Source organism: Euwallacea similis, chromosome 3, assembly GCF_039881205.1.
Source record: "Euwallacea similis isolate ESF13 chromosome 3, ESF131.1, whole genome shotgun sequence".
Taxonomy (NCBI): domain Eukaryota; kingdom Metazoa; phylum Arthropoda; class Insecta; order Coleoptera; family Curculionidae; genus Euwallacea; species Euwallacea similis.
The window spans coordinates 5,998,882-6,013,719 of record NC_089611.1 but is presented as its reverse complement, the minus strand read 5'-3'; the positions used below and the strand labels follow the sequence as shown (position 1 = coordinate 6,013,719).

At 33.7% G+C, this 14,838-nt stretch overlaps 6 protein-coding genes and 1 non-coding gene across 10 annotated transcripts; 2 read left to right on the top strand and 5 right to left on the bottom strand.

The window, feature by feature from the left end:
* Window positions 1–548: 548 nt before the first annotated feature.
* On the top strand, window positions 549–1,971 carry LOC136419834 (glutathione S-transferase 1-like). The gene is made up of 4 exons (XM_066406402.1): window positions 549–757; window positions 825–1,025; window positions 1,309–1,476; window positions 1,527–1,971. The coding sequence occupies exons 1-4, from the start codon at window positions 617–619 to the stop codon at window positions 1,680–1,682; spliced, it is 666 nt and encodes a 221-aa protein (XP_066262499.1). The 5' UTR covers window positions 549–616; the 3' UTR covers window positions 1,683–1,971.
* LOC136419810 (synaptic vesicle 2-related protein) lies at window positions 1,943–5,270 on the bottom strand. 4 transcript variants are annotated; one of them, XM_066406368.1, is made up of 11 exons: window positions 5,043–5,270; window positions 4,415–4,574; window positions 4,260–4,356; window positions 3,854–3,978; window positions 3,725–3,788; window positions 3,545–3,670; window positions 3,255–3,469; window positions 3,017–3,204; window positions 2,853–2,964; window positions 2,622–2,796; window positions 1,943–2,286 (listed from the first exon to the last, which is right to left on the bottom strand). In XM_066406368.1, the coding sequence occupies exons 1-11, from the start codon at window positions 5,176–5,178 to the stop codon at window positions 2,137–2,139; spliced, it is 1,548 nt and encodes a 515-aa protein (XP_066262465.1). In that variant the 5' UTR covers window positions 5,179–5,270; the 3' UTR covers window positions 1,943–2,136. The 4 variants fall into 4 exon arrangements, with proteins under 4 accessions (XP_066262465.1, XP_066262464.1, XP_066262463.1 ...); XM_066406367.1 differs by having other exon boundaries at window positions 2,615–2,796; window positions 3,545–3,788; XM_066406366.1 differs by having other exon boundaries at window positions 3,545–3,788.
* A 434-nt stretch (window positions 5,271–5,704) lies between these two features.
* LOC136420226 (U4 spliceosomal RNA) lies at window positions 5,705–5,845 on the bottom strand. The gene has a single exon (XR_010753164.1). It is a non-coding gene; the product is annotated as a U4 spliceosomal RNA (small nuclear RNA).
* A 510-nt stretch (window positions 5,846–6,355) lies between these two features.
* Mocs2B (Molybdenum cofactor synthesis 2B) lies at window positions 6,356–8,359 on the bottom strand. Its single transcript, XM_066406393.1, has 6 exons — window positions 8,112–8,359; window positions 7,864–8,039; window positions 7,062–7,257; window positions 6,827–6,906; window positions 6,551–6,771; window positions 6,356–6,495 (listed from the first exon to the last, which is right to left on the bottom strand). Exons 1-6 carry the CDS (start codon window positions 8,357–8,359, stop codon window positions 6,385–6,387), a joined length of 1,032 nt encoding a protein of 343 aa, XP_066262490.1. The 3' UTR covers window positions 6,356–6,384.
* A 13-nt stretch (window positions 8,360–8,372) lies between these two features.
* Window positions 8,373–8,761, bottom strand: Mocs2A (Molybdenum cofactor synthesis 2A). Its single transcript, XM_066406429.1, has one exon. It carries the CDS (start codon window positions 8,625–8,627, stop codon window positions 8,373–8,375), a length of 255 nt encoding a protein of 84 aa, XP_066262526.1. The 5' UTR covers window positions 8,628–8,761.
* A 546-nt stretch (window positions 8,762–9,307) lies between these two features.
* On the top strand, window positions 9,308–11,929 carry Wdr92 (WD repeat domain 92). The gene is made up of 5 exons (XM_066406433.1): window positions 9,308–9,688; window positions 9,836–9,966; window positions 10,310–10,527; window positions 11,086–11,318; window positions 11,694–11,929. Exons 1-5 carry the CDS (start codon window positions 9,405–9,407, stop codon window positions 11,899–11,901), a joined length of 1,074 nt encoding a protein of 357 aa, XP_066262530.1. The 5' UTR covers window positions 9,308–9,404; the 3' UTR covers window positions 11,902–11,929.
* A 430-nt stretch (window positions 11,930–12,359) lies between these two features.
* On the bottom strand, window positions 12,360–14,540 carry LOC136419831 (JNK1/MAPK8-associated membrane protein). Its single transcript, XM_066406397.1, has 5 exons — window positions 14,183–14,540; window positions 13,897–14,109; window positions 13,027–13,196; window positions 12,710–12,968; window positions 12,360–12,637 (listed from the first exon to the last, which is right to left on the bottom strand). Exons 1-5 carry the CDS (start codon window positions 14,404–14,406, stop codon window positions 12,607–12,609), a joined length of 897 nt encoding a protein of 298 aa, XP_066262494.1. The 5' UTR covers window positions 14,407–14,540; the 3' UTR covers window positions 12,360–12,606.
* Window positions 14,541–14,838: the final 298 nt, after the last annotated feature.

Genomic DNA, 14,838 nt, shown 5'->3' with positions numbered 1-14,838 from the left:
TTTGACAAAATTATTTAGTTTTTGTACTTAAGATGAAGCTTAATAACTTGTTATAAACTGTTAAGAAATTGTGTAAATAAAATTGTCATGAATGTCAACGTTTTCAGAAACACCATGCACATACACTTATAATATACAAAATTGCTGTTACAATCGCAGTCGCAATATTAGAGCCGTATTAATGTTAACACTTAAACCATAACGCAGTGTTTTTTTTAAACCGTACATGTAATCAATGATAACATATTATTCAAAATTCAATCGCTGATTTTATCAGAAGTAAGCGAAGGTGGTTTCAAACTGTGATTAATAATATAATTGTAGTGGGCAAAATTCAATAGATTCTGCATGAGCATAAGCTGCATCTAAAATATCTTAAAAACCACCAGGCTGGAATTTTGATACCTTATACTACATATTTTTGAACTTAAATAAATAGTTTGGTGTATTTTTAGTTGCCTATATATCCTACATAATGTAGAGAAAGATGTATTGTCACTCCTTGTTTTTTCTTTCGTTTTTAACCTCAATTTGGAGATATTCGAATGCTTTGAACATAATTGCGGCTAATAGAAAACAGATTCTCGTCAGCAAAAGTCACAAAACAATAATAGGTATGGGGTTAACTCTATACCACTTCCCCCCTAGTGCTCCTTCCAGAGGAGCCTTGCTGGCGGCCAAAGCCCTGGGCCTTGACGTGGACGTGCAAATAGTGAATTTATTTAAAAAGGACCAACTCCAGGAGGACTTTCTTAAGGTACCCTAACTACAGTTCCCTTAATGAAACTCTAATACACATACTAATGCATAAATCATTGCTACAGATCAATCCACAACATACAGTACCTACACTCACTGATGGGGACTTTACGATTTGGGATAGTCACGCTATTGGGCCTTATTTGGCCACAGTCTATGGCAAAGACCAAAGTTTCTATCCCACTAATCCAAAGGAAAGAGCTGTTGTTGATCAGAGATTGTATTTTGATTGTGGAACTCTACATCCTCGAATTAGAGCAATTTTTGTAAGTATTTGACAGTTTCATTAGATATAGACAGCCTCTAACTGTTTCAAGGATAGCAATAGACACCCTGTATAACAAAGTCAACTCTCTCATAAAAGGTGGATTTGTGTTAGGACCCAAAAGAATCATTCTTGGCTCTAATTTTAAGAACCACTTATCTTCAAAATGCATTATAGTTCACTCAAATAAGTTGAAGCAACTTTGAAACATTGACATTATTTAAAAATGCTGAAAAACTTAAGACAAACCATCTTTTTTTGAGCAATTAATTCTTGTATTGTAGTACCCTATAATATATCTTGGGGAAGACCAAATCCTTGATGAGTTGAAACAGCCTTTAGAAGAAGCCTTAGGATTCTTAGATGTTTTCCTCGAAGGGAATAATTTTGTTGCAGGCGATAAATTAACAGTTGCAGATTGTTCCTTAGTGGCAACAGTGGCAAATCTTGTGGTAAGTTGTCGACTATAACATTGCTTTTATAGGCTAATGTTTTTTTCTAGGCTGTTGGTTGGAATATTAAGCCTTATGCCAACGTCAACAATTGGTTTGCCAGGTGTGCATTAACTATTCCTGGATATGTCGAAGTGAATCAGGCTGGTGCAGAAGAATATGGTAAAGTTGTCAAAAGTAAAATGGCGCCTGGCCAGCTGCATTAAAAAGAACAATATAAGTAAATTTTTAAAATGATTATAAAATATTTTCCATGTGGGAAGGCCAGAAGTAATAAGAAAATATGCATTTATTAAATAAATAAATAATTTTATTACCTACATTAGTCAATAAATTAATATAAATATAAAAAATGAGTGTTTCCCAGCACCAAATTATCACATTCCACATTTATTTTTCTTATACTAAATTATGTAAATGAATGGATATAAGCTACATTGATTAATGATCAAAACTATGTGCCTACTAAATAAAAAAATATAAATATTAAATAAATAGTGCTTTCTTAAAAGATAAAATTTAAAAATAGAAGACTTTGGCTTTGATCAACTTTCATTAATAACTAGTATGAATTTTGCAGATTTAAATTATTACACATTAAGTTATATCCGCAAAATTCTATGCGGAAGCATTACAACATTATCTCCCCTTACAAGTAGTTCACTTATTGGTCCTAGTTTGTTCCACAATATTTTCAGGTAACTCCTTCCCCGTGGTTTCGATAGGTAACAGTAAACAGGCAATGGCAGCCAAAAGAGCTGCTGCTGCGTATATTGAAGTAGCGAAAGATATCGACGTTTTTAATAGAACCTAGAAAGATGAAAATATGTCTTCAAAAATTAGCTATAAAACAAAAATATTCTCAAATCATAAAAATAGTCGTTATCAAATTTTCTAGTGAAAATGTACTAAAAACGACTAAAAAATATGTTTTATTTACAAGAACGAGCGGTAAAATGACTTTGTCACCTGCATATGCAAGCTAAAAGTAACACTTCACTGTACATATCTTACTGATAACTTAATTGATGGCAGTACATCAATTACTGACAAATCTCCGTTTAGCGTCGTTCGGTCAACTGCAATGAACGTGCAGTAAAACATTATGCACTTATTAGATGAGTTGTTTTTACTCAACTATTTACCTGCGCTACGTAGGGAGTAACCATAGCTCCCAATCTGGCCATGGCACTGCAAGATCCCACGCCCACTGATCTAAGTGATGTAGGATATACTTCAGGGGTATAAACATATGCAGCTTGAAATACTCCTGCTATAATGCCACGCGCCAAAAATAGCATTAGAGTTAATATTGCCCGCCTACAATGGAAACAACACATAAATACCAATTTTTAAATAAATGTTTGAATGCTTACTTTCCCGGGCAGATAACAAGAAAACTGCAACATATGGCGTAAGCAATAAATTGAACAGCCATCGTTTTCTTTCTCCCAAATCGCTCGATAATAGATATTGTTATAAAAATACCTTAAATTAAGGATCTTAAGAGAGTGACATCAACTATCAAAGAGTAATATACCAGGAAATTCAGCTAAAGTGGTCCATAATAAATCGATGTAATCTGTAGTTTGGAGCTGTCGGCAGTCAGCAGCGCAAGTATCCAAACTCTGTCCAGGTTTTACTCCTTCTCCGCACACAATTGACGAAGTTTCAAATAGCTCGGTGGTCATCAAAACCAGACCGTAATAACAAAAAGCGCACGAAGACCTAAAGTAATAAATTTAAAAAAATCTCAAAACTTAAAAAACGGTTCTAACCATATGAACCATAAAAGCAGAGACGTTAATCTCAGAGATGGTACCAATAAGTCTCTGAAACGGCCTCTGTGAGGAGAAGACAAGGTGACATCATCCACCACCAATCTCCCTAAAAGCATGGGTTTGCCATTATCTCTGGCAATTTTTTCCAGGGTTTCAAGGGCTTTGTCAGTCTGCCCGCTGGCAACATGATACCTAGCCGACTCTGGAAGCCACTAAATCAATTTTGTTTTTTACCAAAGTTGCACTTAAATCTGAGCATGATTCATGCAGGAACAATACAAACTTACTGGGCAAATTATGGCAAAAGCTAACAGCGGGCCCGTGGACAAAGCTAACAACCATTGCCAACCCAAAGTGGGCATTACGATTAACGCTAAGGCTACCTCAAAACAAGCCCCTAACGCCCAAAAACACTGCAAAATAACTATTCTATTTGACGTTGATTTGTTACATGAAAAACGACTTACGTCAAGGAGTACTACGCATTTTGCACGTTGCTTTGTGGGCAAAAATTCAGCGTACAGTGTAACACTAAAAACGACACTCTAGACATTCAGCAAAACAATCAAACTCTTGATTAAAAGTAAAATACTTACGATTGTGGTGTGCATCCAATGGCAAAGCCAACAAGACCTCTCAGTAGAAGCATCCACATGAAACTGGGAGCTATTGAACTTAGCAACCCATAATAAAATAATAATACTGCGCATAAGCTTAGTGCCTACAATAAAGAAATTTAATGGTAACAGAGGTTAATATCACTTCATATTTTAAAGTAGATACACTTTTTCTATTACTGCAAAAAAAAAACATTTACTTTAAAAACATGAAAATACTGTGTTATAAGTATTAGGTGAAAAGCATATTTTACATATGCATTTGAATGTGCAAAATACTATATGTTTTCATATGTGGCCTTTTCTCTAAAATCTGCTATTTTCAGACACTTTTGAGACAGTCATAGAAAATATTATTTTCATAGCAGTTTCAACAAAAACATACATGCTTTCTTCCATATCTATCGCTTAGATTACCCCAAAATGTTGAGGAAAGCATCATTCCAAGAAAGACTATAGTTGTTGTTAAAGCTTGTTGATACCTAAAAGAAATATGATTATTTGAAATAACATCATGATGGTTAAGTTATTCATTTTCACCTTGTAAGGTGCCAGCTGCAGTGTAATGCTGGTGAAAGTATGGATAAAATAGTCATTTCCATACTGTCTGCCATCCAACAAAGGCCAGTCCATAGTGAGAGTTTCACTTGAAACCAACCAAACCCCAAGGCATTGACTGCCTGAGTTACTGTGTATGTATCTACAAAAAATACAAAAGCAAATTATATAAAATTTGATAGGTGCTTTTAATTCCATCACTTATTGCAGATACAATGTGATTTCCAATCCAAGGGTGGGACCATATGGAGCCCTATTTTCTTAAAAAACATGTTTTAAACCAAAATTTTATCAAATTAAGAAACTCAATTCAGTCCTCTTTTCCAAGAATATTGAAGCATGTAGCAGATCGAAAACTATATTTAAGGTCATAAGAACAGGATTGAAAGCACATTAAGATTGAAATGACATATTAATCAGGCTGTTTTTATTAGGCCTATACTGGTCTTGTTTTAAATCACATGCTATCCTTCTCATTTTAAATCTTTGGAAAGTGAATTCTTTCATTAGTTTGAATAATCATACAGATTCTGTATGATTATTCAATCTGAGGGAATAATCCACTTTCCACTTCTATTTAATTCCAAATACTTTGTGTTTCCCTACTTACCATCAGGAACTACTGCAACTGAAGCCATTTCAATCTCCTGCGGGATTATGGCATCGGGATCTACAGGCTCATTTCTAGATTGAGTCGTAGTGTTCCCATCGATATCTTGATATCCTTTGGTCCGTTTCAATACCATTTTTCAATTTCGAAGTTAATAAACTTTAAAATTATTTGTTTACGTGGATTTGTGTGTAAACATAACCTAAATTGAACATTGAAGTTTGGTGACAGCTTGAGAGGATCTAAACAGCTATACTGGAATTTATAGATTGCACCAGGTATAGAGCTGATAAGAATATTAAAAGACAAGACTGTACAAATGTCTAAGAAAAACAAGCTATTCCTTATTAAAAGAAAAAAACATCAGGTTCAATCGAAAGGTTCGGTTTTGCGCGACCTTTGATGATCAACCGTTACTGACCATTGCCGAAACAATTTCAATTAGATAAGCAACTCAGCGTAAGATAGAATGGAAAAAACTTAGATTCTTGTTTCCCTTTCTATGAAAATCTTCAGGAAAAGGGACTTGTCCCCTTTGAAAAACCCAGAAGAAAAAGCAATTTAGAAATCAGAATTTACTGCATATGGCTATTGGGTCCGGTCTAGGTCGAAGGTTGGATGCGGTTGCCCAACCCAAAATTACAATTTAATTATATAAACAGCCTCAATGGAGGCTTACAAAAATTGCCTTAGCGCACGGTCTTTCACGTGCACATGGCGGGGTATTGGTTAAAGTTTTCAACTAGCAATAATCGCACCTCGGATTAACCTCATTGGTTACGATAATGCCACTGCGCAAAGCTAACGAGAAGGCCTGATAATATCCATAGTCAAGGCTTTTTATTTTAGAAGGGTAGTCAGAAGAAGTAAGTGGCGCCCTCTATGCCCGCTATTCTGAAATAATACACCTAACCGATTATGGATTAACGGTTTGTCATTTATTCTGAGAAACATTTATTTTAATACACTTTGTCCTTAATACACCTCCAAAAAAAAAATCTAAGAATTTCCAGTCTTCTGTAATCACAACTAAGTGCAATTAAATACATTACAATACACCTTTAATCTGCATACAGATTAAAAGCATTTTTTAAATTAGATTTCGTACTTGAACGTTCCAAAATTTATTAAATTTAGCTATAGGTAACACTACGTAAAATATTTCTAGAAGTGCATCCAGCATTCCATTAGAAAAAAAATCTGGGTGGCTCCATTTAAATCTTTAGAATTAACAGTTGAATTTCTTTAAACACAATGCAAGTGAACCGCAAAGCATACACAAATTAGAAATTTGTTTGTAAATTTTTATTAAATGCTATAAACTCCAAACTTATACCAAACTCTAGTTATTATTTAAACATTTCTTCTCCACTTCTGCAATAAGTTCGTCTAATTCTGATGGTAAAAATATTTTCTTTTTTAATGATTTATTGGACATCACAGATGATTTCTCCTACAAATCCAAGTTTGCACAATATTAAATATGTAGAACATTACTAATTACGCACCCAAAATTGTAAATATTCCGGTGACAAACTTTCCAGCAAGAGTAGACGATCTTCCAAGTGTTTAAGTCTTTGATAGATATTTTTTGGCACAGCGTTTCCTAAGCTTAACTGCGATTCCAATATGTGAACTCGCTCCTCAATGCCGTTAGGGGGTATATATTTTTTCATGTAGTTCCAGTCCTTTTGGTCTCGGTATTGATAACAATTTAACACCCTTTCAACTATAAAAAATTATAGCCACATCAAAACTTAACATTATCACCAATAATAATATACCTTGTAAATGACTTTTTGAGTCTTTCCTTTTCGGTACAGTGGCATCTATTCTTGCACAGCTATATTCAGGATCTTTTTGGCTAAAATATTAACTATGTTGGTCAAATTAAAAAAACACGTGTTTCAAAATCAAATCTCATATTGTACTTAATGTCTTCAAATATCATTTTTTATTTTGTGATTAATTATGCTCACAAAATAATATTAATAACAAAATAATGTATAATTGACTTACCATCTAAAGAATTCTCTATCATTATGAGCATTAATTTCAGCTCTTTTTCTTTCCATAAACTTCTCAATCCTGGTATCAAGTTCAGAATTTGAGGCTTTGATTTGTATTAAATGTGGAGGAATATAATCTGTTTGGACTTCTTGGACAATATCAAACTTGCATTTTTTCCTTCGTGGAGGATACACTTCATTATCAGCTAAAATAAAACTACCATTTAATGGAATAACCCCAGACAAAACTTTATTTTCTAAGAATGTAAAGGAATATATTGACAATCTCATAATATTTGTATAATATAAATCAACAATTACCCAAAATGGGTAGTGCTTTATGAACTATATCAGTTGATTATGGAAGAACTATAAATAAGAATAACCTGAAAATTTAGCAGAATATTAAAGTTGCTGGGGACAACAAGCTTAGAATATCTTTAAGACAGCAACACTATTATGCATGCAATAATATATGAGATGCCACTAGCATATTGTCTTCTTAAAAATATTTTACATATGTTGCCCCTGTAACTTTAATATTGGGCCAAATTTTCAGCTTTTATAGTTCTTTCATAATCAATTGATGCAGTTCCTAAAAGACCACTCTGTAGTGCATAACAAAATTATTTTATCACATTTCTGGTGCTAAACTTTATATAGATAAAGGAACATGTTTAGTATCATATAAGTTATATTCGATAGCTAGTCTTCAACTGATGCAAAAAAGGGGAGAAACTACCAACTTTCTACTTTGAGTATGATTAAGAAATGAGGTATTTAAAATTCTACATAATTATTTGACCACTGACATTCCTTATTTTCCTTCCAAGTTGCCTCATTATTGGAATACACCTCCTTCTTCCAAATAGGAACAGATTGTTTTAAGTGGTTTATGCAAAACTCAGTTGCTTTTAAGGCCTCCTCTCTATGAGGGGAAGAAACAGCAATCACAACACTGGCCTCTTTGGTAGGAACCTCACCCAATCTGAAAACAACAATAAAACAGAATTGATATTATAAGTGAATCATTTCTGTTGATTTTCAAGGTTTCTTTTACCTATGATATATAGCAATATTTTCTACTTCAGGCCACTCTTTTCTAATCTCAGTACAGATCCTTTCCATTGCTTTAATTCCCATTGATTCATATGCTTCATATTCGAGATTAACTACAGTTTTTCCTTCAAATTTGTCCCTAGTGGTTCCAATAAAAACTGATATAGCCCCACAAGAAGTTGAAGTGACTAAATCTGTAACATCCTGAATATTCAGTTTGTCAGTTTTAAAAGCTAAGAAGTTGCTCATGATGGCTGATGAATTATCCTCCACTGAGAGGGGGAATTATGGCAACCTCGTCACCTTCACTGAGGCTAAGATGGTCTTCAATATGGCACAGATCTTGATTCACTGAGATTAAAATGTTGCTTTTTATTTGCTGTAAAGAATATTGTTTTACGATGATCTCCAAAAGATTGTGACAGCTTAATGCATCCGGAAGAATTAAAGTATCTACACTTTTACCGGCCAATTCTCTAGCACGAGCAAATAGAAGTAGTTTTACTTTTACAACCATACTACTTCAAGGCTTGCAGTATGCAATAGTAATGCGAACTGTATCATACCTTTTGCTACTTATTTACTTATACATTGCGTAACTTATCAACTATTGAAAATTCAAAACAAATTGGGGTTTTTGTATTATTTTTTAATTTCAAAAACAAAAATAAATTCGAACTTAAAATAAATAAAGATAAAAGAAACCCAATGAAGGTAACTATAGTAACTTAAAAGATATGTTACGAACTTTGAAATGTGGCAATGCCGAGATTAGTGCATCAATGATATTGGCTTTTAAAGGCGTGCAATAAAATGATTTTACAGTATGGTAAAATGTAAAAAAGTACGAAGAACTAAAGGTAGGTGTTGGATTGTGCAATTTTCACCCTCGAACAATAAAATTAATATTCGTCTTGATTTCTCTGCTAATAATCTGAACCAATCTTCAAGAAAATGATCAAATAACATTAGTTCTCGAGCTCTTGCTGTTCCCCTTTCTGAATTCATTCCTATATAAATGGTTCAATCTATTAGCCGGTTGCATCTACCCGACAACTATGAATACTACTCTGGGCGCATTCATAATTGTGGGCGTCTAACTGCACCGAGAACGCAACGCTGGCAAGCTCCCAGTCTCCCCCATCTAACATAGAAATTATATTTGAAAGATCTCACGCTTTAACTTACTGCGTATAGATGTCCTCAGAAACAGCTTTCCGTTTCCGCTGTTTGGTCAATAGCGCACTTTTGCACTATAATAAGAAAAGATTTAAATTGCTCAGCTCTGAGGAAAATGGAGAATTTAGCGAAGCCCCAAATAATTTGTCACAATGAAAAATCATTAGATTATGCAATTCACGACGTGAAATGGATTCCTTGTTCGGCGAAATTTGTCTCCGTCGGTGGAAAATCCAATGGGGCTGGTATTGTGGAGATTTACTCTCTGTCTGCGGAAGGGGTGGACAAAATTGATGAATTCCACAAAAAGGACCACTTTAAATGCTGCACTTTCGAGGCATCTAGCTTGAGAACTAGGCACTTAGCCACAGGAGATTTCTTGGGACGATTGCAAGTTTGGCAAGTATTTATTTATAATTTTAAACCTTATGTTTAACAGAAGCACTAATATGCGGTTTCAATATAAATTCTTCCATTAAAACGCATGTTTAAAAATTAGCGATTTTTAGATATTACATATATAACTAATAGTTGTTGCTTTTACAGGGATTTAGAAGACACTTTAATGCCAGTTTATAAAACCACCGCGCATACAGCCGTTATAAATTCTATCGATGGGGTAGCCGGACAGAGTGTAAACTGTGGTGCCCCCGAATTGGTTACTGGATCTCGAGATGGTAGTACTTTATTTTGAGGCAAAATATATTAGTGCTCAGGCCAAGAAAAGCTGGAGAACGCGTGAAAGACCAATATTTTTTAAAGTCGCTCTTAGACGGGCCTGAGCTTGTTATTTTTCAATTCGGACCCTTCATTCCTTGGGGACCGTCATCAACTTACTTTTTTCTAATGGGTACCAGAATTTCAGATTACATTAATGGTTTAGTTTTGACTTTCCAAAATATTTATCCTCTATCAACATTATTAACCCAACTATTGAATATGTAGCTCTAATAATCATTCAAAAAAAAAGTGACTCATACTGCATGAAAGGTACTGACTATTGTATATAAATACTTTAAGGATGCGTGATGATTTGGGACGTTCGACAAAAAGACGTCCCCGTGGCAAAATTTACCCCCTTAGAAGGTCAAGCAGGCAGAGACTGTTGGTGCGTGGCATTCGGCGATTCTTATAATAACGCAGATAGAGTGGTCGCTGCCGGATATGATAATGGTGATGTCAAAATATTTGACTTGAAGACAATGAGCGTTAGATGGACAAAATGCTTAAAAAATGGGGTAAGACTTAAGATTCCCGATACATTACAAATACAAATCTATTTCAAAATATAATATATATGGTATTCCAAATTATTAAAAATCCTGGATCGCCATATAATGCATATTGGTTTTCTCTGTAAAAATAACGATAACAGGAATAAAATTTGACAAATGAAACGCTGGGTTCAGCAGAGCCAACAGTTGAGCAGCTATTATGATGTCTGCTGAATGACACCTCGCCTCACATAGGTTTAAATGGCCACTGACGTTAATTTTGCTTTGAATTCCAAATAGTTGCACTATTGTTACCACTGCTGAATGTAGTTAAATATCCAGCAAATTACAAATTTTATTTTCCCAAGAACTCTATTACATTACAGGATAAACTATGTATCAAGAACAGTTTTTAATTTTTTTGTACAATAAATAGTTTGCACGAAACATAACGTTCAAATAATTATCGATTTTCAAATATTTTACAGGCGTACCCATTCATTCTAACTCTTTTTTTATATTACATTAATATTTAAATTTTGAAATTCCGTATCAATTAATCTATTATAACATTCCGCCTAGGTCGTTAGTATACAATTTGACCGCAAAGACATTCCAATGAATAAGATGATGGTTACCACGTTGGAATCGAAACTATTTTGCTTTGATATGCGTACACAACATCCAAAAAAGGGATTTGCGCATCTTGTCGAAAATGCGCATGCATCAACAATTTGGCAGGTCAAACATTTGCCTCAAAACAGAGACATATTTATGACCACTGGCGGTAGCGGTTCGCTTTGTTTATGGAAATAGTAAGTGTCAAGTTAACAAAGATGTGGCAATGGTATTTTCCAGTAATGGAATTACGACGCATAAGCATGATCAAGTTATTAATTTAAAACTGATTCTACTATTTCCAATGCTTAAAATTAGTTACCAAATTAATAATTATTTAAATAAATAAATTTTGGAATGGCATATTGTTAATATGCATGTTTGACAAATCTATTACTGAAAATTGCTAATAAATTAACATTGGAAATTGGACAATGTATATATGTCTTCGTTTACGGAACTTTAACCAATGCTGCATCAATATTATGATATCATTAGTAATTTATCGCATTCATTTCTATCAAAATAAATGGAAAATTAATTTGCTTAACGTATCAATTATATGTCTGCAGCTCTTATCCATCTAAACGTGTTGAAAATGACTCAGACGACATTCCATATGGAGTTATGGGGGAATTACAGCAGTTGCAAAACAGTGTTCTTTCCGATCAACCTATATCTGCTTTTGATTGGTGCGGGAGTAAATTAGGCTTATCGGTGTGTTCCGCGTATGACCAAACTTTAAGGGTTTTAATTACTACTAAGTTAAATTTGTATTAACGTTAAATTAAACATTAAAAAGAGTAAAAAGATTTATTCGATTTCTTGTTTTCATCTTTGCATTTTTCTCCTTAACCACGTCGTAATTCACCTTTTGCCGTTTTGATGCAGTTTGGGTTCTCATATGTTCCTAGAAAGGTCAAACAATCTCTCTGGGGGAATCTAACTATTAACTCTGATGCTTTGAAAATTCAGGAATAATATACTTATTATGTGAAATTTTTAAATAAACGACGTTCTTAATAGTTGGTAATTCCTAACTGATATGATAGAAATCCATGATCAGTTTTCGCCACCCCTGACCTTAGGTGAAAAGTAATGATGATAAAAATAATAAAAATTTAATTGTAATATTTAGGTAAGTGAAAATGTCACTTACACAGATAAACACCAAACATATCTTAAACGATAAAATAATATACCTCATTAAATACTATACCGGAAATGCATTTTCATGCTAAATACATGTAGGAGATAAGTTTTCGGCGGTTATTTCAAAAGCAGCTGAAGGTGACTTATTTGCTTTTACTAGCGCGATCCGCTGCCTCTACTGTCAGTCCTATTTAAAAGTTCACACATCTTTAAAAGATCTCTAGCCCGTGACTGACATATTGGACTCCTGGGTTCCAGAGGCTGAGGATGTCGATAATAATCATAATAATTTACCAGGGTTGGATTCTCCCTACGTTTGAATCGGCTTTTGTGCTATAAATAAAACTTGTTGGGATCTGTAAACCTGAAAATTAAAAACCAACAAAATACACCAAAGAAATAATTAAAACTTAAATATTGTTAAACTAAAATTCACCTTGCGGTAAGGATGTAGAAAACAGCTGGAAGAGGAACCAAAATTAGCAATAAGCTGTGAACCAACGGATCGACCAGTTCCGTTAATGAAATGATTCCATATGCGTGAATGCACCAATGGCCTAACACAATCACTACATTTCTTGGCTGGGTTAAGGTTGAACGGATAAGTGCCGGTATTGTCTGTTCCATCCGTACTGCAAAATGAGCTGCACAAGATATAACTGAGACCACAACAATTAGATAGGGGAATGAGTAATCTGGAAAAATTAAAGGAAAATCAGATTTTACATATAGCACTGATGATGTAGTACTCACATATTAGTCCCCCTATAATGGCATGGATTAATACCAACACAGGGATAAAATACATGGCTGCATATATTGACATTTTGCCTTGCTTTGGTAGGAATTTCTTGCAAACCCATGGGCGAAGTAATAGCATAGTGCTCAAATTAAGAACATAAAATATGAAAACAAGAGTATACCTAAAAAAGAAAAGAAGGAACTTATATACATATATTCAAGGGACATTATTAAAGATTCACATTTAAAATATGACTATTTTTTGGATAACCAAGACTATCCAAAATATCCAATAAAAAAAACTGGCCACAAATATTTGCTTCCTCTAATTTCAGTGATTTTATATATTAAATCCCAATTCTAACCTGAACAGTCCAGCCGGTAGTTATACAATTGTTACCTGAATTAAGCCCAGTGAATAATTTTTGGAGAGAATAGCTTAGTGGAATAAGTCACTCAGAATGTGAACAATGAAATTTGATAGTGGTTTTAATGAAATGTAGACAAATAGAACCTGGGATTGGAGGCTCAAGATGGTGCACCAAGTTTCCTGTACTATATTTGGTAGATCAATTTCTAGAAGGAGCTCAATACTTTTGGTAAGACTAACACTCTTAGGAGCACTTCCTTAGTAATTAAAAATGACTATTAAATCAGTAGATGCAGGGCTGGAATGAAATGTTAGTTTAATTGCTATTTTACATCTGTGGGTCCTTCATAAAGCCCATTTATATAGACTTAAATTAAAAATTATTAATAAATATAATTTACAGAAATTTATACATTAGTATATAAAATGTATCAACAAATTTGCCTAATTCAAATTCTTATGTCTCATAATAGTGAAGCTGAAAACTTCTATTGAACTTCAAAAATACTTACAAGGGATATACTGCCTCCTGGGTACAATAGAGTTTGTCTTCATAATTTGGCCTAGGATTATGCAACAGTGTATACCAATCTGCCAATGACTGGCTATGACAGCTATGAACATTGAAAGTTCCAACTGGATTTACTGATAATAGAGCCAATAAACATGAAACAAAAACTTCAATTAAAGCTGTTATGTGCAATGTTAACACATTTTTGCTGAAACTAAAGTTAAGAATAATGGAAACAATTATTATTACTATTATCAAGTACATGCACGAAGGCAAACAACACGAACCTTTGTCTCATTGAAACCATATCAATGAAGAACCAATGTAAAACTAAAACAGTAAGGACAATAAAGCCTAGATATAGCCAGTCATATAATTTAGGGCTGTCTAAACAGGGTTCACATATAAAATTTGAGTCATTTCTTCTGAAACCTCTTGGACAGGATCCACAATCTGAAAAATTTCCATCTTCCAGAATGTTCCGTCCGCAATATAAACCAGGACAATACATTGCTAATGTGAGATTTTCGTTTTATTAGTGCTAAAATTTCTTAATTTTATTAGCTCCAAAAACAGTGTGAGAAAATATTAATAACGAAAATTTAAATTTTGTTTTCTTTCTCCTTATTAACTTCAAATATTAAATACTTAGATAAATTGGGTTATGTTGGTTGTCAATGTCAAATGTGTCAAATATTGACAATCGTTAGCTTTTTTCTGAAATATGATTGGTCTTAAGGAAAATACTGGTCTGTGATTGGTTGAGGAGCTGTCTGGGTTATCTGCCATTGGGCGTAATAAATACGTTTATTCAATTGATTTCTGGCGTCGTTATTATGTTTTAATATAGATTTGTTTCAATTTTTCCAAATACATAGAGCAAAAATTCCCGTAGATTTTACTAAAATATTCGCATACCAAATTTGAGCCAAGAAGAAGTAAT

Excerpts from the sequence above, each read along its gene's own strand:
- LOC136419834 (XM_066406402.1), top strand. The coding sequence starts at position 617 with ATGGGGTTAACTCTATACCACTTCCCCCCTAGTGCTCCTTCCAGAGGA. Across the intron at positions 758-824 it reads TCCAGGAGGACTTTCTTAAG|ATCAATCCACAACATACAGT; the intron begins GTACCCTAACTA and ends TCATTGCTACAG. Across the intron at positions 1,026-1,308 it reads CTCGAATTAGAGCAATTTTT|TACCCTATAATATATCTTGG; the intron begins GTAAGTATTTGA and ends CTTGTATTGTAG.
- LOC136419810 (XM_066406366.1), bottom strand. The coding sequence starts at position 5,178 with ATGGTATTGAAACGGACCAAAGGATATCAAGATATCGATGGGAACACT. Across the intron at positions 4,357-4,414 it reads TGCAGCTGGCACCTTACAAG|GTATCAACAAGCTTTAACAA; the intron begins GTGAAAATGAAT and ends TATTTCTTTTAG. Across the intron at positions 2,287-2,621 it reads TTACTCCCTACGTAGCGCAG|GTTCTATTAAAAACGTCGAT; the intron begins GTAAATAGTTGA and ends TCATCTTTCTAG.
- Mocs2B (XM_066406393.1), bottom strand. The coding sequence starts at position 8,359 with ATGAGCAACTTCTTAGCTTTTAAAACTGACAAACTGAATATTCAGGAT. Across the intron at positions 6,907-7,061 it reads GATAGAGAATTCTTTAGATG|CCAAAAAGATCCTGAATATA; the intron begins GTAAGTCAATTA and ends TTAATATTTTAG. Across the intron at positions 6,496-6,550 it reads CGGAATATTTACAATTTTGG|GAGAAATCATCTGTGATGTC; the intron begins GTGCGTAATTAG and ends TTGGATTTGTAG.
- Mocs2A (XM_066406429.1), bottom strand. The coding sequence starts at position 8,627 with ATGGTTGTAAAAGTAAAACTACTTCTATTTGCTCGTGCTAGAGAATTG.
- Wdr92 (XM_066406433.1), top strand. The coding sequence starts at position 9,405 with ATGGAGAATTTAGCGAAGCCCCAAATAATTTGTCACAATGAAAAATCA. Across the intron at positions 10,528-11,085 it reads CAAAATGCTTAAAAAATGGG|GTCGTTAGTATACAATTTGA; the intron begins GTAAGACTTAAG and ends CATTCCGCCTAG. Across the intron at positions 11,319-11,693 it reads TCGCTTTGTTTATGGAAATA|CTCTTATCCATCTAAACGTG; the intron begins GTAAGTGTCAAG and ends ATATGTCTGCAG.
- LOC136419831 (XM_066406397.1), bottom strand. The coding sequence starts at position 14,406 with ATGTATTGTCCTGGTTTATATTGCGGACGGAACATTCTGGAAGATGGA. Across the intron at positions 14,110-14,182 it reads ATGGTTTCAATGAGACAAAG|TTTCAGCAAAAATGTGTTAA; the intron begins GTTCGTGTTGTT and ends TCTTAACTTTAG. Across the intron at positions 12,969-13,026 it reads CATTATAGGGGGACTAATAT|ATTACTCATTCCCCTATCTA; the intron begins GTGAGTACTACA and ends TAATTTTTCCAG.